The 25595-nt window shown below is 42.1% G+C and overlaps 1 protein-coding gene across 2 annotated transcripts in view; it reads right to left on the bottom strand.

Moving 5' to 3' along the window:
• Nucleotides 1-19112, bottom strand: part of LOC118357991 (SH2B adapter protein 3-like) — a 61145-nt gene extending 42033 nt beyond the window's left edge. The window contains exons 1-2 of one of the 2 annotated variants that reach the window (XM_035735318.2): nucleotides 18965-19112; nucleotides 119-1096 (exon numbers count right to left, since the gene is read on the bottom strand). In XM_035735318.2, coding sequence (XP_035591211.1) covers nucleotides 119-1069 — 951 coding nt within the window. In that variant the 5' untranslated portion in view covers nucleotides 1070-1096; nucleotides 18965-19112. Of the gene's footprint in view, nucleotides 1-118; nucleotides 1097-18818 lie in introns of both variants that reach the window. The other variant, XM_035735319.2, reaches the window with a different exon arrangement.
• Between the last annotated feature and the right edge of the window lie 6483 nt (nucleotides 19113-25595).

Consider the following 25595-nt stretch of genomic DNA (forward strand, 5'->3'; position numbering starts at 1 on the left):
ATTGCCAAGAATAGGTGAAGCCCAGTTTAATTAAATAAAATCCCATCAGAAAGAGCCAGATTAATGTGATAGTAGAAGGGGAGAGCCCAGTTCAGCAGCTGGGACCGGGGGTCTTTACCTTGGGGGGGTCATAGAGCTCCAGCTGGAACCCCTCTCCTGCTAGGCCGTCTCTGATCTTCCTCACCAGTAGGCGGCAGCGCTCCCAGCGATGCTGCGTGTCCGAGATAGTGTCGTCAACCACCAGGTACCTCAGCTGCCCCTCTTTGCAGCTGCCCGCAGCCTGCGGCCCACGCTTCACACTCCTACTGCCAAACCTGCTGGCCAGACGGTCTAGGAGGTGGACCGCCATGGACGAGGCAGAGGCAGTGGTCTCGGGGGAGGGGTTCACAGTCAACGCTGACAACGATAAGGCCGCCACTTCGTCCAGAGTCCCTCCTATTCCCCTGTCCCCCTGCCCTCTCGACAGCAGGTCTTGAGGTGGGGGCAGGGGCTCCTTAAGAAGACAGCGCACGCTCTGCCTGATCTGGCTGACAGAGAAGTGTGTGACATCAGCAGCAGCAGAGGAGGGTGAGGTGGGGGTGTACCATTCAGACACAGGCCGCCGCTCCGACACAGACACCTCCTCCTGGCTGTGGCTCCGGACGGGAGCTCGAGCTCGCACCCCTGGGTTGGCTGATGAGCACTGAAGGGGCTGCTCCACCACCCCGTGCTTCGGCTTTGAGTCCAGCACGGTGAATAGGGCCGGGGCGCCAGGCTGACCTGCCTCCCGGTAGTCTTGCACCCCGGAGGAGGTGATGCGGAGCCGGCCCATCATGGGTGAAGGGGCCAATGTAGGGATCTTTTCGGCCACCTCGCTGTGGAAGTGCTGCTGGAACAGCTCGCTGAACTGCTTGGAGAAGCGGTCCGGTGGGATGACATCATGCTCTGGCCGCTCCCTGACAAAGTTACGGTAGTGGATGGCTAGTTCCCGGGCCGTGGCTATGGCATGCAACTCGCAGAATTCCCTCCAGCCACACGGTGCTGCAATGGAAGCTGTGGTTGTCGCCTGATGGATAGTGTCACCATTCATTGCAGTAACCAGCACAGCTGAGAATCACTACAAATTAAAAAGGTGTTGGGGGGGACAGGGGAGGGAAGAGATGTATTATTAATAGGGGCCATTTTAATACATTCACTTACATTTGAAAAAAATCTATTGATATAGATCCAAGGCCTATTCAAATCAAACGTAAAACCTTCAACTGTCATTAAGGACCTGTGTGCACCCAAAATCCAAGACCTTTGGAAGTCTAAGGGAAGAGTATGATACACAACACGTAGTCGGACATTTGGAAAAGGAGAGCAGATTTCTGATTTTATATACCATAAAACTAATTCCATTTATTTACAGATTAAGTATCTGCTGCACCCAAAAATGTCATTGATTCATTAGGAAAACACACACACACACACACACACTTTCATAAAGACGATTCTGATAAATCTGAAGAGCAACCAGAGGAAAAAGTTACTGGATGATTATAGTCTCAGTCAAACTATTAAACCATATATCCTTAAAAAAATAAAGTGTGTGCTTGCTAGTCTTGAAGTAATTGTTGTAGCAAAGTAAGTCTATTTACTTCTATGACCATTGAAATGCAAATAATAAATAGGATGAGATGTCTAGTTTTCTTGCTTTCAGCAAGCATAATAAGGAAACAGTATCCTGCTAGCCTACCTTGAGAACAACTTCATTACACCTCAACTCCCGAGTGGCGCAGTGGTCTAAGGTACTGCATCTCAGTGTTAGAGGGGTCACTAGACACCCTGGTTCGATTCCAGGCTGTATCATAACCAGCTGTGATTGGGAGTCCCATAGGGCGGTGCACAATTGGCCCAGCGTCGTCCGGGTTTGGCCGGTGTAGGCTGTCATTTTAAATAAGAATTTGTTCTTAACTGGCTTGCCTAGTGAAATAAAAGGTTCAATAAAAAAAAAAAAGAAACCTGAGTTACTAAAAAGGCGGGACAATAAAACCTGATTAGATTAAGTCCAAATCAGTTTCATATGCTTTACAGAGGAAGGCCACAAGAATGGAGCCAATACAGTAATGTGACAGTGAATGAAGTGCAGATAGAGGAAGTTGGCTTTAGCATTTCTCAATGGATGCTGCAAACAGCTGAGGCTTCTCCTTTTTCAAGACGAGAGCCCATGCGGTGGACTACTGTTGCCAATACACACACACTAGGCAGTCATCTGTGGCCTCTCCCTCCCTCGAGACAGAAGACCCAGGCATATGAAACGTCAACATTCTGAGCTTAATTGTGATATTGTATAAACCTTACGGTTTTAGCCAGAATTCATTGCTTTTGTGGAAAAAAGTCGAACGTCTAAGTCTCCAACTGCCTTCAATAACCGAAAGGTCACATGCTGTGGCATTTTTTTCAATCAAATGAGATAACTTACCAGTTGCCTTACCAATGGGTGCAGTGATCAAACCTCAGCTTTCTACTCTCATACACATTTTAACCGGAATAAGGAAATTAAACAAATCATTGGACGCTTCCTTTAAGTAATGGGTCAATGGACTGATGCATCCATCTCACCAAAATAAGAGACATTCAATGACCCTTCTGAGAAAGGATTTTTTTTCAAAATACAATCTCTGACTAGGGTTTGTTTTTCAACATGGCTCCCAACATCAAAAAGCAACACAACCCAATGCTGGACTTACGCACTTTCATGGTGTATTAAACAATAATTTCCTCGTTACATACCTTCGCAGCAGAGTAAGGTCTACTAGAGGAAGTGGGGGCGAACCTTTCTCAACAGATCACAGAAACCACAGAATCAGGGGGAGTGGCCCAGCCATACATGGAGGGGGGGAAAAAAACAGTGCGGTCTCTTGGACTGAAATCTCTAACCTAAATTTGACTGAGTGCCCCACTTTTTTCTGTTTTGGCTTACTATATATAATGTATAAGAGTCTGAGGCGACACTTCAATGTGTGTCAGAGGCATAGGTAGCATCCAGATATATTGCGTCACCAACCATCAATGCCCCACTACCCTTCCTCCCCACCCAAAACCCCTGTACGCATGCTCCCGCTGGGACTCCCACCCCTGTCGCTGGCCCCTAGATCACTGTTTCTATCAGCGTAGCCAGCTCAGTCATGACTCAGCAGCCTCCAGCACTGCAACAAACACTTCCTCTCCTCCAGTGTGCCTGCCTTGCCCTGGCCTAGGCGGTCTCAGTCCCCCACATTCTCTTTGGGCTCAGCCGTGTGCCCAGTGACACTACCCAAACCCTCCTGCCTGGGTCACCAACAGTCCATACTCACTGTGCCATCATGTTTTACTAGAGGCAGAGCAGAGACAACCCTACACATACACAGCAGTGTCATCATGTGATATTATCAGCCCTAGTGGATGCCCTCTTGCAGCGTGGACCTATTTAGATATCTGAGGTCATATCTGTGCTCACACACACACTACACAGTGTTTCTTGTTAGCCCCGGTGGGAATGGCGGTTACTTTAGGGCATGGAGAAGACAAAAGAGCCCTCACTGACTTGTTTACATCCTCAAGCCTGCTGCAGTGGGCCCAGTAAAAGAGTTTATCCCGGGCAGATGACAAACACTCACCTTGAACCATACCATGACACAGAGATAAAGTTGACTGTTTTACTAAGGCTGTTTTTAGCAAGAGAAACCCCCCTCTATTATTTGGCTACATAAGTAACTTAAAGTAGTCAATCCCCCGTTATCACACGAGAACTTGAATCCAATCCAAAATTCTGTTGTTGATTCTCCATATTGCACTAGTTTGGTGTTTGAATACAAGGAGTTTTCAGGGAAGAAGAAAACACTGACAAACTGGGCACACAGAGAAGTATGTAAAAGCCACAAATTGGCCTGGGTCTCTGAGGGAGGGAGGGAACGAACCCAGGTGGCAGACTCACTGAGACAAAAGATAAACTCTAGCGGCCAGTTCTGCTTGGGCAGCAATCTCAGGAAAAGGAAACCCTGCCCTGCCCAGGCCTGGCAACCAGCTCCAACAGAAACCCTACCCCTAGACTAGCCTGGAAACTGTGGGAGCCAGCTCCCATACAGTTCAATACCCTGAGCCAGAGAGGAAGCTGAAGTGCACACCAGCCAACTTGAAGTCCACATACAGCAACGACATCATATTGGTGTAGGCTATGTGGGAAAGCGATAGGATACGTAGGCTGTGTTCAGTTCTCTGTGTCTTTGTCCATACAAAGCAATAATCTAAAGTTGTCGTAAACTATAGTATAGGCTACTCGTGGAGTATATTGTATTGGCAACTGGAGCATTTCTTTACCTCTCTAGTAGCTTCTGGGTACGTTACCAGTATAGTCGATTCCTCTTTGGCAGAGGAGCCATAAAGTCTACTCTTTGTTTTAATCCCCAGTCCTTCACCATGCTTTACGCACAACAATGCAAGCTCAGCCCAACACAATGTAGCTATACTTTAGACGCACAGAAGGAACTCAAACAATTTCCTGGATTTACACTGAAATATAAAACGCAAACAAAATAAAAACGCAACATGCAACAATTTAAAAGATTTTACAGAGTTACAGTTCATAAGGAAATCAGTCAATTGAAATAAATGAATTAAGCCCTAATCTATGGATTTCACATTACAAGGAATACAGATATGCACCTGTTGGTCACAGATAGCTTTTAAAAAAGTAGGGGCGTGGATAAGAAAACCAGTCAGTATCTGGTGTGACCACCATTTGTCTCATGCAGCGTGACACATCTCCTTCGCATATAGTTGATCTGGCTGTTGATTGTGGCCTTTGGAATGTTATCCCGCTCCTCTTCAATCGATGTGCAAAGTTGCTGAATATTGTCGGGAACTGGAACACGCTGTAGAGCATCGAAAACATGCTTAAATGGGTGACATGTCTGGTGAGTATGCAGACCATGGAAGAACTGGGACATTTTCAGCTTCCAGGAATTGTGTACAGATTCATGCGAGAGGGGCCATGCATTATCTTTGTGAAACATGAGGTGATGGTGGCGGATTAATGGCACAACAATGGGCCTCATGATCTCATCACAGTATCTCTCTGCATTCAAATTGCCATCGATAAAATGAAATTTGTTCGTTGCTTATAGCTTATGCCTGCCCATGACCACAGCGCAACTATGGGGCACTCTGTTCACAACATTGACATCAGCAAATCGCTGGCCCACACGACGGCATACAAGCTGTCTGCCATCTGCCCAGTACAGATGAAACCGGGATTAATCCCTGAAGAGCACATTTCTCCAGCGTGCCAGTGGCCATCAAAGGTGAGCAATTGCCCACTGAAATCGGATACGACGCCAAATTATTTGGTTGTGCAAACCCACAGTTTCATCAGCTGTCAGGTTGGCTGGTCTCAGATGATCCCGCAGGTGAAGAAGCCGGATGTAGAGGTCCTGGGCTGGTGTGGTAACACTTGGTCTGCGGTTGTGAGACGTACTGACAAATTCTCCAAAATGAGGAATTAACATTCAATTATCTGACAACAGCTCTGGTGGACATTCCAACAGTCAACAACCAACTGCACACTCACTTAAAACTTGACATCTGTGGCATTGTGTTTCATGACAAAACTGCACATTATAGAGTGGTCTTTTATTGTCCCCAGCACAAGGTTTACCTGTGTAATGATCCTGCTGTTTAATCAGCATCTTGATATGCCACACCTGTCAGGTGGATGGATTATCTTGATATAACCATTGATATTTAAATGTACATTTTTACTTCTAATTACTACCACAAAGATGACTGCCAGTCCACCTACCATTGAATGTCAAGTTAAATTGTCATGTATATTCTATTATCTATATTTCCATAGGTTTCCTTATGGAGGATTGACAGTATAATTTAAAAACAGATATTCCATTCAATAAAACATTATCCGAAGTGTAGCCCTCCAACCATCTTGAATGTTGACATTTTTTACATTTATTAAACATGAGCATGTTGTCTCAGCTGATGGCGGGTACAACACAAAAACCTTAGATGATGTAAAATAGGCACTAATTGCTTACATACTTTTATTAAAAACATTTTTATGTGGAAAATTTTACAATAGTTTGACAAGTCTGTTTATAAGCTTTTAAATGTTATCAACTCTCAACCGTTTATCTTTTCCATTGATGAATATATGGATGTCTCATAGTACAGTGGGATATGTAAAATGGGTCAACATTGAGGACCGCGAATGTTCTGGCATTCAGGTCCAAAAAGTCACTTTCTGAGCACTTCTACAACGGGCAAATATGTACGGATGGTTTTGTTCAAATCAAAAGTGATAGAACTAAAATGGATTTACCCATAGCAGCATGAAGTACGGGTGCTGGGGCCAATGATAAATTAAAATAATTTGGACAAAATTAGACCAAAAAAATATTTGCCACAAAATGATATTACTCGTGTCTAAACAGAAATAAATAACATACATCAAATTACTACACCAGAGAGCATAATGTAGCAACAGAGGATCAATAGCTTCTCAAAAACTGGCTGTGGATTAAGGTTTATAACAAGCACTTAATGTCGGGAAGGCCGCAATTTTGGAAGCACTCGCACCTAATATAGAACAGCTTGATGCATTGTGGCCATAGATACAGTTGAAGTCGGAAGTTAATATACACTTAGGTTGGAGTCATTAAAACTTGTTTTTCAACCACTCCACAAATTTCTTGTTAACAAACTATAGTTTTGGCAAGTCGGTTAGGACATTACTTTGTGCATGACACAAGTAATTTCTCCACATGACATCATAGGAAAATCAAAAGAAATCAGCCAAGACCTCAGAAAGAAAATCTGGTTCATCCTTGGGAGCAATTTCCAAACGCCTGAAGGTACCACGTTATTCTGTAGAAACAATAGTACGCAAGTATAAATACCATGGGACCACGCAGCCGTCATACCACTCAGGAAGGAGACGCATTCTGTTCTGTCTCCTGGAGATGAACGTACTTTGGTGGGAAAAGTGCAAATCAATCCCAGAACAACAGCAAAGGAACTTGTGAAGATGCTGGAGGAAACAGGTACAAAAGTATCTGTATCCACAGTAAAAACAAGTCCTATATCAGCAAGGAAGAAGCCACTGCTCCAAAACCGACATAAAAAAGCCAGACTACGGTTTGCAACTGCACATGGGGACAAAGATCGTACTTTTTGGAGAAATGTCCTCTGGTCTGATGAAACAAAACTAGAACTGTTTGGCCATCAGGACAACAAAGTCAAGGTATTGGAGTGGCCATCACAAAGCCCTGACCTCAATCCCATAGAAAATGTGTGGGCAGAACTGAAAAAGCATGTGCTAGCAAGGAGGCCTACAAACCTGACTCAGTTACACCATCTCTGTCAGGAGGAATGGGCCAAAATTCACACAACTTATTGTGGGAAGCTTGTGGAAGGCTACCTGAAACGTTTGACCCAAGTTAAACAATTTGATGGCAATGCTACCAAATACTAATTGAGTGTATGTAAACTTCTAACCCACTGGGAATGTGATGAAAGAAATAAAAGCTTAAATAAATCATGCCCTCTACTATTATTCTGACATTTCACATTCTTAAAATAAAGTGGTGACCCTAACTGACCTAAGACAAGGAACTTTTATTAGGATTAAAATGTCAGGAATTGTGAAAAACTGAGTTTAAATATATTTGGCTAAGGTGTATGTAAACTTCCAACTTCAACTGTATAATCCATAGAAGGATTTTGGAACCTCTAACCCTGACACGGACTGTTAAACTCATGGGTACACTAGCAATGGCTGCCAGGCCTGATTTGAATGGGAACTGCCATCTAGGGATTATATTTGTATGGTTGATTGCAGCTGTCAGTTTGTATTTAGAAATTTGTGAAAGGCAATCGCAAGAAAAACATAGGCTACCATTTGGAAAGCAAATGCCTACTGCTGAAAAGAGAAGATTAATCAAAAACAAACATTTTAAGCACTGTTTTTCAAAGTAACTTATCTTGAGATATTGGCACAAGCACATCGGCCATCACCGGTGAGTAGCCGATGCTTCATCTTCATCATTGGGCGAGTCCCACGGAAACCAAACCGGCAGCGCGCATGCACCATCGTGAATACATTTATTTTGTCCGCCTACACCAAATGCGATCACGACATGCAGGTTAAAATATCAAAACAAACTCTGAACCAATGTCATTAATTTGGGGACAGGTTGAAAAGCATTAAACATGTATGGCAATTTAGCTAGCGAGCTTGCACATGCTAGCTAATTTGTCCTATTTAGCTAGCTTGCTGTTGCTAGCTAATTTGTCCTGGGATATAAACATTGAGTTGTTATCTTACCTGAAATGCACAAGGTCCTCTACTCTGACAATTAATCCACACATAAAACGGTCAACCAAATCATTTCTAGTCATCTCTCCTCCTTCAAGGCTTTTTTATCTTTGAACTTATATGGTGATCGGCATCTAAACTTTCATAGTATTAATACACCGACCGGCAACACAGTTCATCTTTCAATCATCCACGTGGGTATAACCAATGAGGAGATAGCACGTGGGTACCTGCTTCTATAAAAACCAATGAGGAGATGGGAGAGGCAGGACTTGCAGCGCGATCTGCGTCAGAAATAGGAATAACTTCTATTTTAGCCCTTGGCAACGCAGACGCGCGAGCAGTGTGGGTGCAATAATTGAATAACATAGATTCCTAAATTTATTTTGCAACGCGAGCGGTGTGGTCAGCCTGTTTGCTGGAATGTTTATTTTGTAGCCTATACTATATCTTCAGTGCCTTCAGAAAGTATTCACACCCCTTAACTTTTTCCACATTTTTCTGTGTTACAGACAGAATTCATAATGGATTAAATTTATGTTTTGTCACTGGCCTACACACAATACCCCATAATGTCAAAGAGGAACGTTTTTTACATTTTGTACAAATTAAAAATGAAAAGCTGAAATGTCCTGAGTCAATAAGTATTCAACCCCTTTGTTATGGCAAGTCTAAATAAATTCAGGAGTAAAAATGTGCATGTGTCACATGTTGCAATATTCTTAATGACTGCCTCATCTCTGCACCCCACACACACACAATTATCTAGAAGATCCCTCAGTCGAGCAGTGAATTTCAAACACAGGTTCAACAGCAAAGACCAGGGAGGTTTTCCAATACCTCGCAAAGAAGGACACCCATTGGTAGATGGGTGAGCATGTTGAAGTTATTAATTACACTTTAGATGGTGTATCAATACACCCAGTCATTACAAAGGGTACAGATGTCCTTCCTAAATCAGTTGTCGGAGAAGAAGGAAACCATTCAGGGATTTCACAATACAGATACAGAGTTTAATGGCTGTGATAGGAGAAAACTGAGGATGGATTAACAACATTGTAGTTACTCAACAATACTAACCTAATTGACAGAGTGAAAAGAATGAAGCGTACAGAATACAAATATTCCAAAACATGCATCCTGTTTGCAACAAGGCACTAAAGTAATGAAGAAAAAAAAAATGTAGTAAAGCAATTCACTTTTTGTCCTGATACAAAATGCTAGTTTGGGGCATATTCAATACAACACATTACGGAGTACCACTCCTCATTTTTTTAAGCATAGTGGTTGCTGCATCATGTTATAGGTATGCTTGTAATTGTTTTGGACAGGAGAGTTTTCCTAGGATAAAAAAGAAACGGAATGGCGCTAAGCACAGGCAAAATCCTAGAGGGAAAATTTGCTTCACTAGACACTGAAGATTAGTTTACCTTTCAGCAGGACAATAACCCAAAAACACAATTTAATTTTTAATTTTACCTTTATTTTACTAGGCAAGTCAGTTAAGAACAAATTCTTATTTTCAATGACGGCCTAGGAACAGTGGGTTAACTGCCTGTTCAAGGGCAGAACGACAGATTTTGTACCTTGTCAGCTCGGGGATTTGAACTTGCAACCTTTCGGTTACTAGTCCAATGCTCTAACTACTATGCTACCCTGCCGGCTACCCTAACATATGCCATTTAGCAGACGCTTTTATCCAAAGCGACTTACAGTCATGTGTGCATACATTCTACGTATGGGTGGTCCCGGGGATCGAACCCACTACCCTGGCGTTACAAGCGCCATGCTCTACCAACTGAGCTACAGAAGGACCACAGAAGGACTACCCTGCCAAATCTGTACTGGAGTTGCTTGGAGTTGACTTAAAGTCTGCTTGAAATCTATGGCAATACTTGAAAAGGGTTGTCTAGTAATGATCAACATCCAATTTGACAAGGCTAGTACACAATCCAGGTGTGCAATCTTAGACTTGCGCAAAAAGAAACATACACTACATGAACAAAAGTATGTGGACACCTGCTTGTCGAACATCAATTCCAAAATCATGAGAAATTCATATGGAATTGGTTCCCCCTTTGCTGCTATAACAACCTCCACTCTGCTGGGAAGGCTTTTCACTAGATTTTGAAACATTGCTGTAGGGGACTTGCTTCCATTCAGCCACAAGAGCATTATTGAGGTTGGGCACTGTTGTTGGGCGATTAGGCCTGGCTCACAGTCGGCAGTCCAATTCATCCCAAAGGTGTTTGATGGGGTTGGGGTCAGTGCTCAGTCAAGTTCTTCCATACAGATCTCAACAAATCATTTCTATTTCTGCACATGGGCATTGTCATGAGGAAACAGGAAAGGACCTTCCCAGCACAGAATTGTCTAGAATGTCTTTGTTTGCTGTAGCGTTAAGATTTCCCCTCTCTGAAACTAAGGGTCCAAGCCCAAACCATGAAAAACAGCCCCAGGCCATTATTCCTCCTCCACCAAACTTTAAAGTTGGCACTATGCCAAACCCAAATGAGCCCATTGGACTGCCAATTGGTGTAGGGCGCTTCATCACTCCAGAGAACGCATTTCCACTGCTCCAGAGTCCAATGGCAGCGAGCTTTACATCACTCCAGCTGTTGCTTGGCATTGCGCATGGTGATATAAGGCTTGTGTGCAGCTGCCGGGCTATTTCATGAAGCAAACAGTTATTGTAATTACATTGCTTCCAGAGGCAGTTTGGAACTCGGTATTGAGTGTTGCAACCAAGGACAGACGATTTTTACGCGCTACACGCTTTACAGAACAGGACCACCGAGTGCTGAGCTTGTGTGGCCTACCACTTTGCGGCTGAGCCGTTGTTGCACCTAGATGTTTCCACTTCACAATAACAGCACTTACAGTTGACCGGGGAAGCTCTCGCAGGGACGAAATTTGACGAACTGACTTGTTGGAAAGGTGGTATCCTATGGCGGTGCCACGTTTAAAGTCACAGCTCTTTAGTAAGAAGAGCTGTGACTTCCATTCTACTGCCAATGTTTGTCTATGGAGATTGCATGGTTGTGTGCTCAAATGTATACACCTGCCAGCAACAGGTGTGGCTGAAATAGCCAAATCCACAAATTTGAAGGGGTGTCCGCCTACTTTTGTATATATATAGTGTAGCTGTGATTGCTGCCAAAAGGTTATTCGAACATGTATTGACTCGGGTGTGAATACTTATGTGTACTTAACGAAAATATAAAACGCAACATGTAAAGTGTTGGTCCCATGTTTCATGAGCTATAATAAAATTATCCCAGAAATAAGCACAAAAGCTTATTTTTCAGATTTTCCTTTCTAACTGACCCCAAACTTTTGACTGTTAGTGTATGTAAATAAAGTATTTTAGTTTTTTTATTTGTAATAAATTGGCAAAGATGTGTTTGCTTTGTCATTATGGGGTATTGTGTAAATTGAGGACTAAAATAATGTATTACATTTTAGAACAAGGCTGTAACGTAACAAAATGTGGAAAAATGAGAATACTTTCCGAATGCACTGTACCTCAAAGGAAGTTTAACGGTGTACACCTGCCAAGTGGCGCAGTGGTCTAAGGCACTGCATCGCAGTGCTAGCTGTGCCACTATAGAGTCTGGGTTCGAGTCCAGGCTCTGTTGCAGCCGGCCGTGCCTGGGAGACCCATGGGGCGGCGCAACAATTGGCCCAGTGTCATCCGGGTTAGGCGAGGGTTTGGCCGGCAGGTATGTCAAAGTCCAATCGCGCACTAGCGACTCTTGTGGCAGGCCGGGCGCAGTGCACGCGGTTGCCAGGTGTAATTATAATAATAGGTGTAATTAAAATATAGACAACAAAAAATGAACAAACAAAAAAAATATATAGCAATAACGGTGTGCACAGTTTTAGGAGACATGACACCTAACTGACTGATTAGCGCAACTGTTTTCTTTTAGTTGTAATTCCATGACAGACTCCAAACAAAATCCATCAAAATCCCTGATCAGAAATTCATAATTATGAATGTCATTCTCTTCATGGTTACATGTCCTGAATAGGTACAATATCCTCCTTTGCATGTTTGGGTGTTATTCTACACATCATTTTTATTTTTTTTACCCCCTTTTCTCCCCAATTTCGTGGTATCCAATTGTTAGTAGTTAGTAGTCTACTATCTTGTCTCATCGCCCGTACGGGCTCGGGGGGGACGAAGGCCGAAAGCCATGCGTCCTCCGAAACACAACCCAACCAAGCCGCACTGCTTCTTTAACACACCGCGCATCCAACACGGAAGCCAGCTGCACGCACCAATGTGTCGGAGGAAACACCGTGCCCCTGGCGACCTGGTTAGCGTGCACTGCGCCAGGCCCGACACAGGAGTTGCTGGTGCGCGATGAGACAATGATATCCCTACCGGCCAAACCCGGACAACGTTAATTGTGCGTCGCCCCACGGACCTCCCGGTCGCGGCCGGCTGCGACAGAGCCTGTGCCACTGCATCACCCGGGAGGCCCCTAGACCACTGCGCCACCCGGGAGGCCCTTACACATTTTTACAATGCATCGTTAATAGTCAATGTCTGACGATGTCAGGCCCATTTCCCAAAACACCACAGTGTACTTGTTACAAAGTGGAACTTAACTGTCGTTACAGGAGCTGTCCCGTGCTGAAAATTGACAGAAAATAAGCTAAAAAGAGTTCACTGTAGCTCAAATCTATTTTAATCTTTTTTTTTTTTTTTTTTTTAAATACAGATTTCCCATAACGAGAAGAAATGCTCTGTAGCCAATTATATATTTAAGTGTTTGTATTATGTTTGCCATGTGTTAATTGTTTTCTTGTTATTTTGTATGAAATGTTTGTCAGTTCTGCATTTCTTCAGTTTGCGTAAAAACTGTGAGCAAGAATGAATAAAGCTATTATAGAAAATATCAACTTGACCAAAAAATAGGATATGATGATATTGCTTTTTGTAATTGCTCAACAAGCCTAAAAGGTAGGCAGAAATTGTGCTTCAAAGTAGGCCTACAGATATGCTAGAATTAAACATGAAGCAGCCCGGCCTAGGCTACAAGTTAAGCAACATTGCCATGTAAGAAATATGTTGACCTTTAGGTTATTGGTTAGGCTACAGTGAAATGTGTGAGCTTTCAGATGAGTAGCCTATAGGCCTAATAGATACAAATACTGCTCTGCTTGGAGAAGAGGGGGAGGGGAGGAGCAGACACGGAAGAAAAAAACAAGGAAATCAAGATAGCAGTGGCAGCTGAACAGACCTCATCCAAAGGACATTGACTTCTCAAACACTGCAGAAAGCTAACCCAATACGATGCCCTGTCCACCATATTAATATGATGCCCTGTCCAACTTATTCATTCAGCCACTTACTTAGATAACTAGCAAGATCAAATTAGGAGTCACGCTAACATAGATTTCAGAAAGAAAATTGTCACTTAGCCTAATGCAGCATTCACGTCATGTCAGTTCACCTTCAACCAATCAGATGACCAAATGTAATCCAAAGGGTAGCATTTGACACCTTGAGTTTTCTAGCTAAGATTGGGGTTCCTATGCTTAAATGTTGCTGATGCCAGACAGATCTTACAACACCAAAATAGGTATTTTAAAGTATCAGCTAACTGCATAATACAGTGCCTTGCGAAAGTATTCGGCCCCCTTGAACTTTGCGACCTTTTGCCACATTTCAGGCTTCAAACATAAAGATATAAAACTGTATTTTTTTGTGAAGAATCAACAACGAGTGGGACACAATCATGAAGTGGAACAACATTTATTGGATATTTCAAACTTTTTTAACAAATCAAAAACTGAAAAATTGGGCGTGCAAAATTATTCAGCCCCTTTACTTTCAGTGCAGCAAACTCTCTCCAGAAGTTCAGTGAGGATCTCTGAATGATCCAATGTTGACCTAAATGACTAATGATGATAAATACAATCCACCTGTGTGTAATCAATAGCAATCCACCTGCAAAGTCTCAGAGGTCCATTAAAAGCACAGATAGCATCATGAAGAACAAGGAACACACCAGGCAGGTCCGAGATACTGTTGTGAAGAAGTTTAAAGCCGGATTTGGATACAAAAAGATTTCCCAAGCTTTAAACATCCCAAGGAAGCAGTGCAAGCGATAATATTGAAATGGAAGGAGTATCAGACCACTGCAAATCTACCAAGAAGTCCCTCTAAACTTTCAGCTCATACAAGGAAAAGACTTCAGAGATGCAGCCAAGAGGCCCAATCACTCTGGATGAACTGCAGAGATCTACAGCTGAGGTGGGACACGCTGTCTTTAGGACAACAATCAGTCGTATATTGCACAAATCTGGCCTTTATGGAAGAGTGGCAAGAAAAAGCCATTTCTTAAAGATATCCATAAAAAGTGTTGTTTAAAGTTTGCCACAAGCCACCTGGGAGACACACCAAACATGTGGAAGAAGGTGCTCTGGTCAGATGCCAAAATTGAACTTTTTGGCAACAACAAAAACGTTATGTTTGGCGTAAAGCAACACAGCTCATCACCCTGAACACACCATCCCCACTGTCAAACATGGTGGTGCATCATGGTTTGGGCCTGCTTTTCTTCAGCAGGGACAGGGAAGATGGTTAAAATTGATGGGAAGATGGATGGAGCCAAATACAGGACCATTCTGGAAGAAAACCTGATGGAGTCTGCAAAGACCTGAGACTGGGACGGAGATTTGTCTTCCAACAAGACAATTCAAAACATAAAGCAAAATCTACAATGGAATGGTTCAAAAATAAACATATTCAGGTGTTAGAATGGCCAAGTCAAAGTCCAGACCTGAATCAAATCGAGAATCTGTGGAAAGAACTGAAAACTGCTATTCACAAATGCTCTCCATCCAACCTCACTGAGTTCGAGCTGTTTTGCAAGGAGGAATGGGAAAAAATTTCAGTCTCTCGATGTGCAAAACTTTAAGCGACTTACAGCTGTAATCGCAGCTAGCGCTACAAAGTATTAACTTAAGGGGGCTGAATAATTTTGCACGCCCAATTTTTCAGTTTTGATATGTTAAAAAAAAGTTTGAAATATCAATAAATTCATGATTGTGTCCCACTTGTTGTTGATTCTTCACAAAAAAATACAGTTTTATATCTTTATGTTTGAAGCCTGAAATGTGGCAAAAGGTCGCAAAGTTCAAGGGGGCCGAATACTTTCGCAAGGCACTGTATGTTAAAGAAATGTGGTATGCAACCATTGGTAGCCTAGTGGTGTTGGGCCAGTAACCCGAAAGTTCCCCGTTTCGAATTCCTGAGCCGACAAAGGTGAAAAACCTGTCGATGAGCAAGGCATTTAACCCCCATTTGCTCAAGGGGAACTGTACTTCATGGCTGACCCTGTAAAACAACACTTTCCACTTTTCTTTGAGGTGAAGCATCCACTAAGAGTTCTCCTTAGTGAAACATCACTGTTGCTTGCATAATTAGGCCTACAAATTCTGCCATGCATTGAAATCTCCATGTGGAGCCCTCTGTGCAGTGTATGGTGAATTCACAGAGGTTGTGGAGCCTATACAGAGTAGTCTACTTTTAGTGGAGTGCAAATCCAGCCTTAGCCCATCCATAGTTTTTGAGAGAACACTGATTAGCCAGTCCAAGCCAACCCAAGGGATATTCAGATTAGATACCAAGTGTGGAGGGGTGTGACCACTGATCTTTCATTTTAGAGGCCCACCTCTTCAAATCAAATCATTTTTTTATTTGTCACATGAGCCAAATGTTATGTTATTTAACTAGGCAAGTCAGAAGGCCTTCTGCAGGGATTGGGACAATTTATATATTAGGACAAAACACACATCACGACAAGAGAGACAACACTACATAAAGAGAGACCTAAGACAACACAGCATGTCAGCAACACATGAAAACACAGCATGGTAGCAACAACATGACAACATGGTAGAAACGCAACATGGTAGCACCATAAAACATGGTACAAACATTACTGGGCACAGACAACAGCACAACGGGCAACAAGGTAGAGACAACAATACATCACGCAAAGCAGCCACAACTGTCAGTAAGAGAGAGTCCGTGATTGAGTCTTTGAATAAAGAGATTGAGATAAAACTGTCCAGTTGTTTGTTGCAGCTCCATCCAGCCGCTAGCTGCAGCGAACTGAAAAGAGGAGCGACCCAGGGATGTGTGTGCTTTGGGAACCTTTAACAGAGTGTGACTGGCAGAACAGTGTTGTATGTGGAGGATGAGGGCTGCAGTAGATATCTCAGATAGGGGGAGTGAGACTAAGAGAGTTTTATAAATAAGCATCAACCAGTGGGTCTTGCGACAGGTATACAGAGATGACCAGTTTACAACAGGTCATCATCAATAGACCTTATAGTGAAATGCTTGCTTACATGCCCTTAATTAACCAACAATGCAGTTTAGAAAAATAAGTGTGAAGTAAAAAATTGTAAGTAATAAATAAGAAACAAAAGGAACAAAAAATGTCAAAGCAGCAGTAAAAGAACAATAGCAAGGTTATATACAGAGGGTACCGATACAGAGTCAACGTGCAGGGGCACCGATTAGTCGAGGTAATATGTACATAAAGGTAGAGTTAAAGTGACTATACATAGATAATAAACAGAGAGTAGCAGCAGCTTAAAAGGTGCTTCAACAAAGTATTGAGTAGTGTCTGAATATTTATGTAAATGTTATCTTTTTTTGTTGCTAAAAAATTTTTTTAAAACTGTTTTTGCTTTGTTGTTAATGGGGTATTGTGGGTAGATGGAGGAGGTAAAAAAAAACTATTTAATGCATTTTAGAATAAGGCTGTAACGTAACAAATGTGGAAAAAGTCAAGGGGTCTAAATACTTTCCAAATGCACTGCATATTTGCTCATGTTTGGTGGGTCTGGCATAGCCTGGTATCCAAACTGATTATCGCTCAGATTTTTTACAAAAATAGTCAGTTAGTTTTATGTCGCGTTCACGTCATGTCAGTTCACCTTCAACCAATCAGAAGACCAAATGTAATCCAAAGTGTAGCATTTGCCAACTTGAGTTTTCTAGCTAAGACTGGGGTTCCTATGCTTAAACGTTGCTGACGCCAGACAGATCTTACAACACCTAAATAGGTATTTTAAGTACCAACTAACTGCATAATGTTATAGAAATGTGTCAGTCGATGATGTGGCATGCAACCATTGATAGCCTAGTGGTGTTGGGCTAGTATCCCGAAACGTCGCGGTTTCGAATTCCCAGCCGACAAAGGTGAAAAACCTGTCGATGAGCAAGCATTTAACCCCCATTTGCTCAAGGGGCACCGTACTTCTATGGGGGGGTTGCACTCCACCAAGCGTTCTCCTTAGTGAAATATCACTGTTGCTTGCATAATTAGGCCTAGAAATTCTGCATTTCATCAAAATCTCCATGTGGAGCCCTCTGCGCAGTGTGTGGTGAATTCACAGAGGCTGTGGAGCATCTACGGAGTAGTCTACTTCTAGTGGAGAGAAAATCCAGCCTTAGCCCACCCAGTTTTTGGGAGGACGCTGATTATCCAGTCCAAGCCAACCCAAGGGATATTAAGTTTGGATCAGATACCAAGTGTGATCTTTGTGTGTCACTGATCTTTGTATGTGACCCCAAGCAGCAAGTGACCTATTTTAAGAAATTGACAAGCTTGTGCAGTAGCACAGTATTACCACCCTCTGAGCAACCGGAGGATGGGTGTAGGCTATTTTGTGCTGCTTGGTTACCTTCAGTAGGTTTCACCGTTGCAAATCTTTGTTCAACAGGGCATCATTTTGTAGAGCGTTCAAATAAACATAATGTAGAAGAAAATGCATGTCTAGCAAGCAAATGTATGCCTGACAAGTAAGAATTGTGCCAGCTGAGTTTTTTTAAATGCCATGTCTATCTGCATAGTTCACTACATTGCACCCTTCTGAATGCAACCCTGGAGTTCAGACAGCACCATTTCCATTCACCCAAACGACATGTTCATTAGGCAAATGTTACAAATAGACATGATTTCTTATTCAACATCTCAGAGGGATGTGAGTTCTACATAACTATAACGTTACAGAACTGGACTGAACGTGCCCTGGTGTAATGTTTCTGGTATTGTGTTTCAGTAAAAACAGTATTACATCACCATTCAGCAAGGTTGGCTGTTTTACTAAGGAAATAAATCCAGTTCGTGGTCTAACGTGGTAGTCTTTCTGAGAACAAGTATGCTAGTTAGCTATCAAAATGCTTTGCAAGAAACTACCCAAAGTAGTGGCAACCAGTCCTCGCCTCAGTGATGGAGAGGACAGCTCTTTAAATTTCATCCAGAAAAGTACACTAGATAGCTATCAACAGCAAAACACATTTGGAGTTCGTCATCAACCTTTCCCGAAATTACTTTCTGAACAACTAACTACAAGCAAGCCACCATATTCTTTATGACACTTATTCCAACGATTGATGTTTTGAGCACTACAGAAACAAGACCAAATTTGACACGGCTCTTGACAACATACTTACGTTCTCTGTTATTTTGTTGGATGAGCACACGTAGCACGACGACGTACCAAAAATGTGACGTAGCATAACCCATATGCGTTGAGAAACATTTATAATAACTAAAACCAACCTCGGTAAATAATAATAAATATGTATTTAAAATGTACCTGCATGCCCAAAAGCCCGTTGCTTTCTCTCTCATTTTGAATGCGTGCAACAGGCTACAAACTTTCAGGAAGGAAATTGACTGATGTGACACCAGCAACATTGGCAATATCGTGGTGATCAGTTCCGGGTGACGTTCCGACAACACCTTCAAAATAAAAGTACGGACCTAAATCAAATCAAAGTCAAATCAAATTTATGTATATAGCCCTTCGTACATCAGCTGATATCAGACAGAAAAAAAGAAAAAGAAAGAAAAAGTACAAACGGCAGTGAAATTAATTGTGAATTCTTAACGATTCATTAATGACATTTCAGCCATTATTATAAATTGTTGGTGAAATAATTGCTGGTGAAATAGTTATTTTATTTACTATTGCATAATCAGTATCTAACTCAGAGGAGGCTGGTGGCTGAAATGGAATATGGAAAGGATTCAAAAATATTGTCAAACAAATCCATATGTTTGATGTGTTTGATAACGTTCAATTTATTCCATTCCAGCCAATACAATGATCCTGCCCTCCTAAAGCTACTACCACCAGCCTCCACTGAAAACTCAATAGAGAACGAAAATTATATCTGTGTCAAACCCATGGAAAAATCCAGGGCCGGATAATCTCGGGCCATTTCAGAGCCCCCCTTAAAAAATAAAAAAAACATGTATTGTCCGATGGGCCAAATTATATTTTATTTAACTGTTATTTGACTAGGCAAGTCAGTTAAGAACAAATTCTTATTTACAATGACGGCCTACCAAAAGGCAAAAGGCCTCCTGCGGGGACGGGGGCTGGGATTAAAAATATACTTTTTAATAAAATATAGGACAAAACACACATCACGAAAAGAAAGACAACACTACATAAAGAGAGACCTAAGTCAAGAACATAGCTTGGCAGCAACACATGAAAACACAGCATGGGAGCATCACAACATGACAACAACATGGTAGAAACACAACATGGTGGCAGCACAAAACATGGTACAAACATTGTTGGGCAGAGACAACAGCACAAAGGGCATGAAGGTAGAGACAACAATACATCACACAAAGCAGCCACAACTGTCAGCATTTTGACATGTCCCTCCAGTTTTTCCGACTTCTAGGTAGATTTTAAAACACTTAACCAAAAAATAACTAGGGCTTTACAAAAATTTGTAAAGCCCTAGTTAGTTACTTTGTTGCTTTGACATTACTGAAGATTATTTGTTTCACATGATTAGTGATTAATTTAGGTTTGTCGCTCATTTTAAAGTCAACCCTCATTTTAATATGGTGGGGGAAAAAATCATAATTCGTTTTTTTCAAAAGAAACATTGAACATTAATTAATAAGTAGTCAAATCATTGTGTGAAAGCAGGTGAGCTGGTTCTACTCCTTTTGGCCATTTTCGTGTGTTTTGTGGTGGAAAACTGAGCAGGTCGGGCATAAACATGTCAAACCTGATACCCATAGATAGATAGGCTAGACATGTTTTATCAATTCCACATTTGTTTTGTGAAGCTTGCATTCAAATAGCCCATTATGTTGAAGAAGCGTCCATTCCACCTGTCAGAAGGGGAGTTATGGCTGATTTAAGATGAAAACTTCAACCCTGTTACTTTAATTGACACTTACTATAGTAATTGTTCTTAATTTAAAACCTCTTGAGATGGGAAGAAATGCTTTTTTTATGAATTTGAACATGTGCTCTTTATGACAATGCTGTGATGTCGGCTGATGCAAAAAGGGCTTAATAAATACATTTGATTGATTGACAATATTAAAATTAGGTAAAATAAAATGTTTTGACCAAATTACACTACCCAAAAGGCATCTTGTTGGTGAAATGACCCGTATAGCCTATATATAATCATGTTTAATGAGGATGTAACATAAAATACTCCAACACTATGACTTTCGTATGCCATTTATTCACAGGACTTTTATTTTGCATATCACAGAGATAAGGGCATGTTTGTAGGCAGCTGTTGGTTGGCTTTTCTGGCTTCACATAGATGAAACTCTACATGGAAAAAAGTTGGCCTCATTTCCGCTGTCAAAATTGCTGTGGTCGAGTGCATGTTTTCAGGTTTCACCAGTGCTTGACTTGGGCAGGAGGACACTGGAGCTGAGTACCGGCATCTAAAATGTTCTACTGCTTGAGCTCCTGTCCCACTTACAGAATATTAGCTCAAAAGTATTGTGGCTCTCCTGCACCTTAGGGGCACAACTTTCACTGGGGACGTAGGGATCCCCTCTCACTTCTAAAACCAAAGTTGTGCCCCTGCCAGCACTTATTTCAGACCAAGTCAAGCACTGGGTTTCACCCCAGTAGAAGATTAGGATAGCTTATGCATTTAATATAAATGTAATTATTTAAAGTAGCTCATAAAACAAGTTAATTTCGTATTGATATGTTGGGGAAACAGAACAAGTGAAATGTACAAGAACAAAGTTAAAGAAATTATTCAATGCTGTATGTTAAGTTATTTGAATTATTATTTAGATTATCATGTTAGACTTAAAGTCTAAGTCTTAAAAAATCCAGAAAATGACATTGTAGGATTTTTAATTTATTTATTTGCAAATTATGGTGGAAAATACGTTTTTGGTCACCTACAAACAAGCAAGATTTCTGGCTCTCACAGACCTGTAACTTCTTCTTTAAGAGGCTCCTCTGTCCTCCACTGTATTAATGGCACATGTTTGAACTTGTTATCAGTATAAAAGACACCTGTCCACAACCTCAAACAGTCACACTCCAAACTCCACTATGGCCAAGACCAAAGAGCTGTCAAAGGACACCAGAAACAAAATTGTAGACCTGCACCAGGCTGGGAAGACTGAATCTGCAATAGGTAAGCAGCTTGGTTTGAAGAAATCAACTGTGGGAGCAATTATTAGGAAATGGAAGACATACAAGACCACTGATAATCTCCCTCGATCTGGGGCTCCACGCAAGATCTCACCCCGTGGGGTCAAAATGATCACAAGAAGGGTGAGCAAAAATCCCAGAACCACATGGGGGGACCTAGTGAATGACCTGCAGAGAGTTGGGACCAAAGTAACAAAGTCTACCATCAGTAACACACTACGCCGCCAGGGACTCAAATCCTGCAGTGTCAAACGTGTCCCCCTGCTTAAGCCAGTACATGTCCAGGCCCGTCTGAAGTTTGCTAGAGAGCATTTGGATGATCCAGAAGAAGATTGGGAGAATGTCTTATGGTCAGATGAAACCAAAATATAACTTTTTGGTCAAAACTAAACTCGTCGTGTTTGGAGGACAAAGAATGCTGAGTTGCATCCAAAGAACACCATACCTAATGTGAAGCATGGGGGTGGAAACATCATGCTTTTGGGGCTGTTTTTCTGCAAAGGGACCAGGACGACTGATCCGTGTAAAGGAAAGAATGAATGGGGCCATGTATCGTGAGATTTTGAGTGAAAACCTCCTTCCATCAGCAAGGGCATTGAAGATGAAACGTGGCTGTGTCTTTGAGCATGACAATGATCCCAAAGACACCTCCCGGGCAACAAGGAGTGGCTTCGTAAGAAGCATTTCAAGGTCCTGGAGTGGCCTAGCCAGTCTCCAGATCTCAACCCCATAGAAAATCTTTGGAGGGACTTGAAAGTCCGTGTTGCCCAGCAACAGCCCCAAAACATCACTGCTCCAGAGGAGGTCTGCATGGAGGAATGGGCCAAAATACCAGCAACAGTGTGTGAAAACCTTGTGAAGACTAACAGAAACGTCATTGCTCTGTCATTGCCAACAAAGGGTATATAACAAAGAATTGAGAAACGTTTGTTATTGACCAAATACGTATTTTCCACCACAATTTGCAAATAAATTCATAAAAAATACGACAATGTGATTTTCTGTAAAAAAGAACTTGCACAATTGCACAATTGGTGGCTTACTAAATACTTTTTGCCCCACTGTATATATATTTTTTAAAGGTACTAATGATAATTAGACGGACTAATACGGACTAATATTGTGTGTCGAATCATCAATGTTTGGGAGGAAAATCATAAGGCACAGATTAAAGAGAGAGAACAATTTCCAAAATATATAATCCATAGCATGAGCATAATCATTGTGGTTTAAATAATTAATGAAACCGTGTTCATTCTTCAATGGTCCCCGTTTCAAGACCTCTGGTAAAACATCATAAAATGCATATTTTCAACATAGTACAGTACCAGTCAAAAGTTTGGACACACCTACTAATTCCAGGGTTTTTCTTATTTTTTTAAAACTATTTTGTACATTGTAGAATAATAGTGAAGACATCAAAACGATGAAAACTACATGGAAACCAAAAAAAATGTGAAGCAAATCATGCAGTCCTCTGAACTGTTGATGTTGAGATGTGTCTGTTACTTGAACTCTGTGAAGCATTTATTTGGGCTGCAATCTGAGGTGCAGTTAACTCTAATGCATTTATCCTTTGCAGCAGAGGTAACTCTGGGTCTTCCTTTCCTGTTGCGGTCCTCAGAAGATTCAGTTTCATCCTAGCGCTTGATAGTTTTTGCGACTGCACATGAAGAAACTTTCAAAGTGCTTGAAATTTTCTGGATTGACTGACCTTCATGTCTTCAAATAATGATGGACTGTTGTTTCTCTTTGCTTATTTGAGTTGTTCTTGCCATAATACGGACTTGGTCTTTTACCAAATTGGGCTATCTTCTCAATACCACCCCTACCATGTCACAACACAACTGATTGGCTCAAACACAATAAGGAAAGAAATTCCACAAATTAACTTTTAACAAGGCACACCTGTTCATTGACATGCATTCCAGGTGACTACCTCATGAATGCCAACAGTGTGCAAAGATGTCATCAAGGCAAAGGGTGAATCTCAAATATAAATTATATTTTGTAGAAAATAGTGAAATAAAGAAAAACCCTTGATGTGTGTGTGTCCAAACTTTTGACTGGTACTGTACATACCGATATACTGATTTCTATCATCTGCCAGATATACTCAATTCAGGAACATTCAGGAGTCATCCTTTGTGTATAGAAAAATTGCAGAAAACAACAATGATATAAAACGTGATAAAATAAAAAAAATTTAAGATTAAAAAAATACAAAATAACTAGAAATGTGTAAATACAAAGCTTTTCTTTGAAATACCATACTCTCAGATAAAATGAAGTGACAGTAAAGTCCTATGACAACACATCATATTACCGATGGCCCATGACAGCTAAAACTACCAGGAAAGTGCTGCTTTTAACAAGCCAGCCAGCTTCCCAGACTGCCCCAAGACAGTGTTTGGAATTACAAGGACACACTCTCTGACATTAAAATCAAGGTATTTTGGGGTGAAACAATTTGTGCGAGGTGACAAGTACCCTTTCTAATGTTGGGCTGTGAGGTGGGAGGGAGGGGCGCCTAACTAGCTCTGAAGCCACTCCACCCTCAGTTCAGCAACCTATTTTCTGTACCAGTCGTGAAATGTGGAGAAGCAAAACTCAGGAGAGAGACGCACCCGCACTGCGCGGAGGCACAGGCGGAGGCCTGACCACATCGCCCCACATCGTTCCCATTTCTGTTCCCCTCCCACGGCACACCAGAGGGGGGGCCCATTGCACACCCATTGACCTGAGCAGAGGGCTTACTCTCTTTAGAGGTTCCTGAAAGGAGTTGTACCTCCTCCTGAAGGCTGTGGGTATGAATCTCCCCCTGTGCGACAGCTGAACCTGTAACCTGGGAAGAGGGCACCAGAGGAGCACTGGATGATGTTCCTGATTTGGAGTGTGCCACTGCCACAATCTTCCTGGAGGACTTGGGCATGCCCTGAAGCCCTCCAGGCCCATCCTGGATCTCCTTGCCGAAGCTGGCTCGTGACACAGCCTTCATCCAAGATTCCATGGCTGCCTGGTTTGCTGCCGCCATCTTGTAGACACACACCTAGGCGCAGTCAAACTTGATGGTGAAGGCGAGCTCTTCAGCTGACTTGCAGAGCATCACGGTGCAGCACTCCAACACGATGACACCGATGGGTTCCTGGCTCTCACACTCCTCAAGGTAGAACAGCATGTTGCCCTTCCGGATGAACCAGCGCCTGTGGTAGGCTGTGTTCCACTCCCCCTTCTTGAACAGAAAGCCCATCATGTCTGGCGGCGACGCAGGTGGCATAGTGAGCCACGCTACATTCGTTCAGCTTCATTACTCTCCCTCCACAGGGGAGTCCATAATAAAAAATGTAAAAGTACAATACAGCATCTGGTTACTAGTCAAACTCACCAATAAGATTATGTATTAATTATTTAGGTAAACATCTTTCACAATACGGTTTAGAGGCGTCTAGGATTAGACTACTGTAAACAAACGCCCTATCTACCCATTTGTAGGTTACAAGTAGTGTAGTGCAACGTCTTGAATTATTTGGATTTGTTTACGAGATGCCTGGGGTCATGCAAGAGGTGACTGTAACGGGCTCTGCTAGCTAGAGCCACTTAGACTAATGGCATTGACGTAATATGATTGGGCAGGTGAAGGCTCTGCCAGATACATTAACTTTCACATGTTCAGACAAGTATTTTCAGTGATGCATTTTTTAAGTATTAGGCTACTACAGGGTTAGGGTGCAAAAATGTGCTTTTACATTTAACAGCATTTCCAGTCAATTGGTGC

This window comes from Oncorhynchus keta, chromosome 25 (assembly GCF_023373465.1).
Source record: "Oncorhynchus keta strain PuntledgeMale-10-30-2019 chromosome 25, Oket_V2, whole genome shotgun sequence".
NCBI lineage: Eukaryota > Metazoa > Chordata > Actinopteri > Salmoniformes > Salmonidae > Oncorhynchus > Oncorhynchus keta.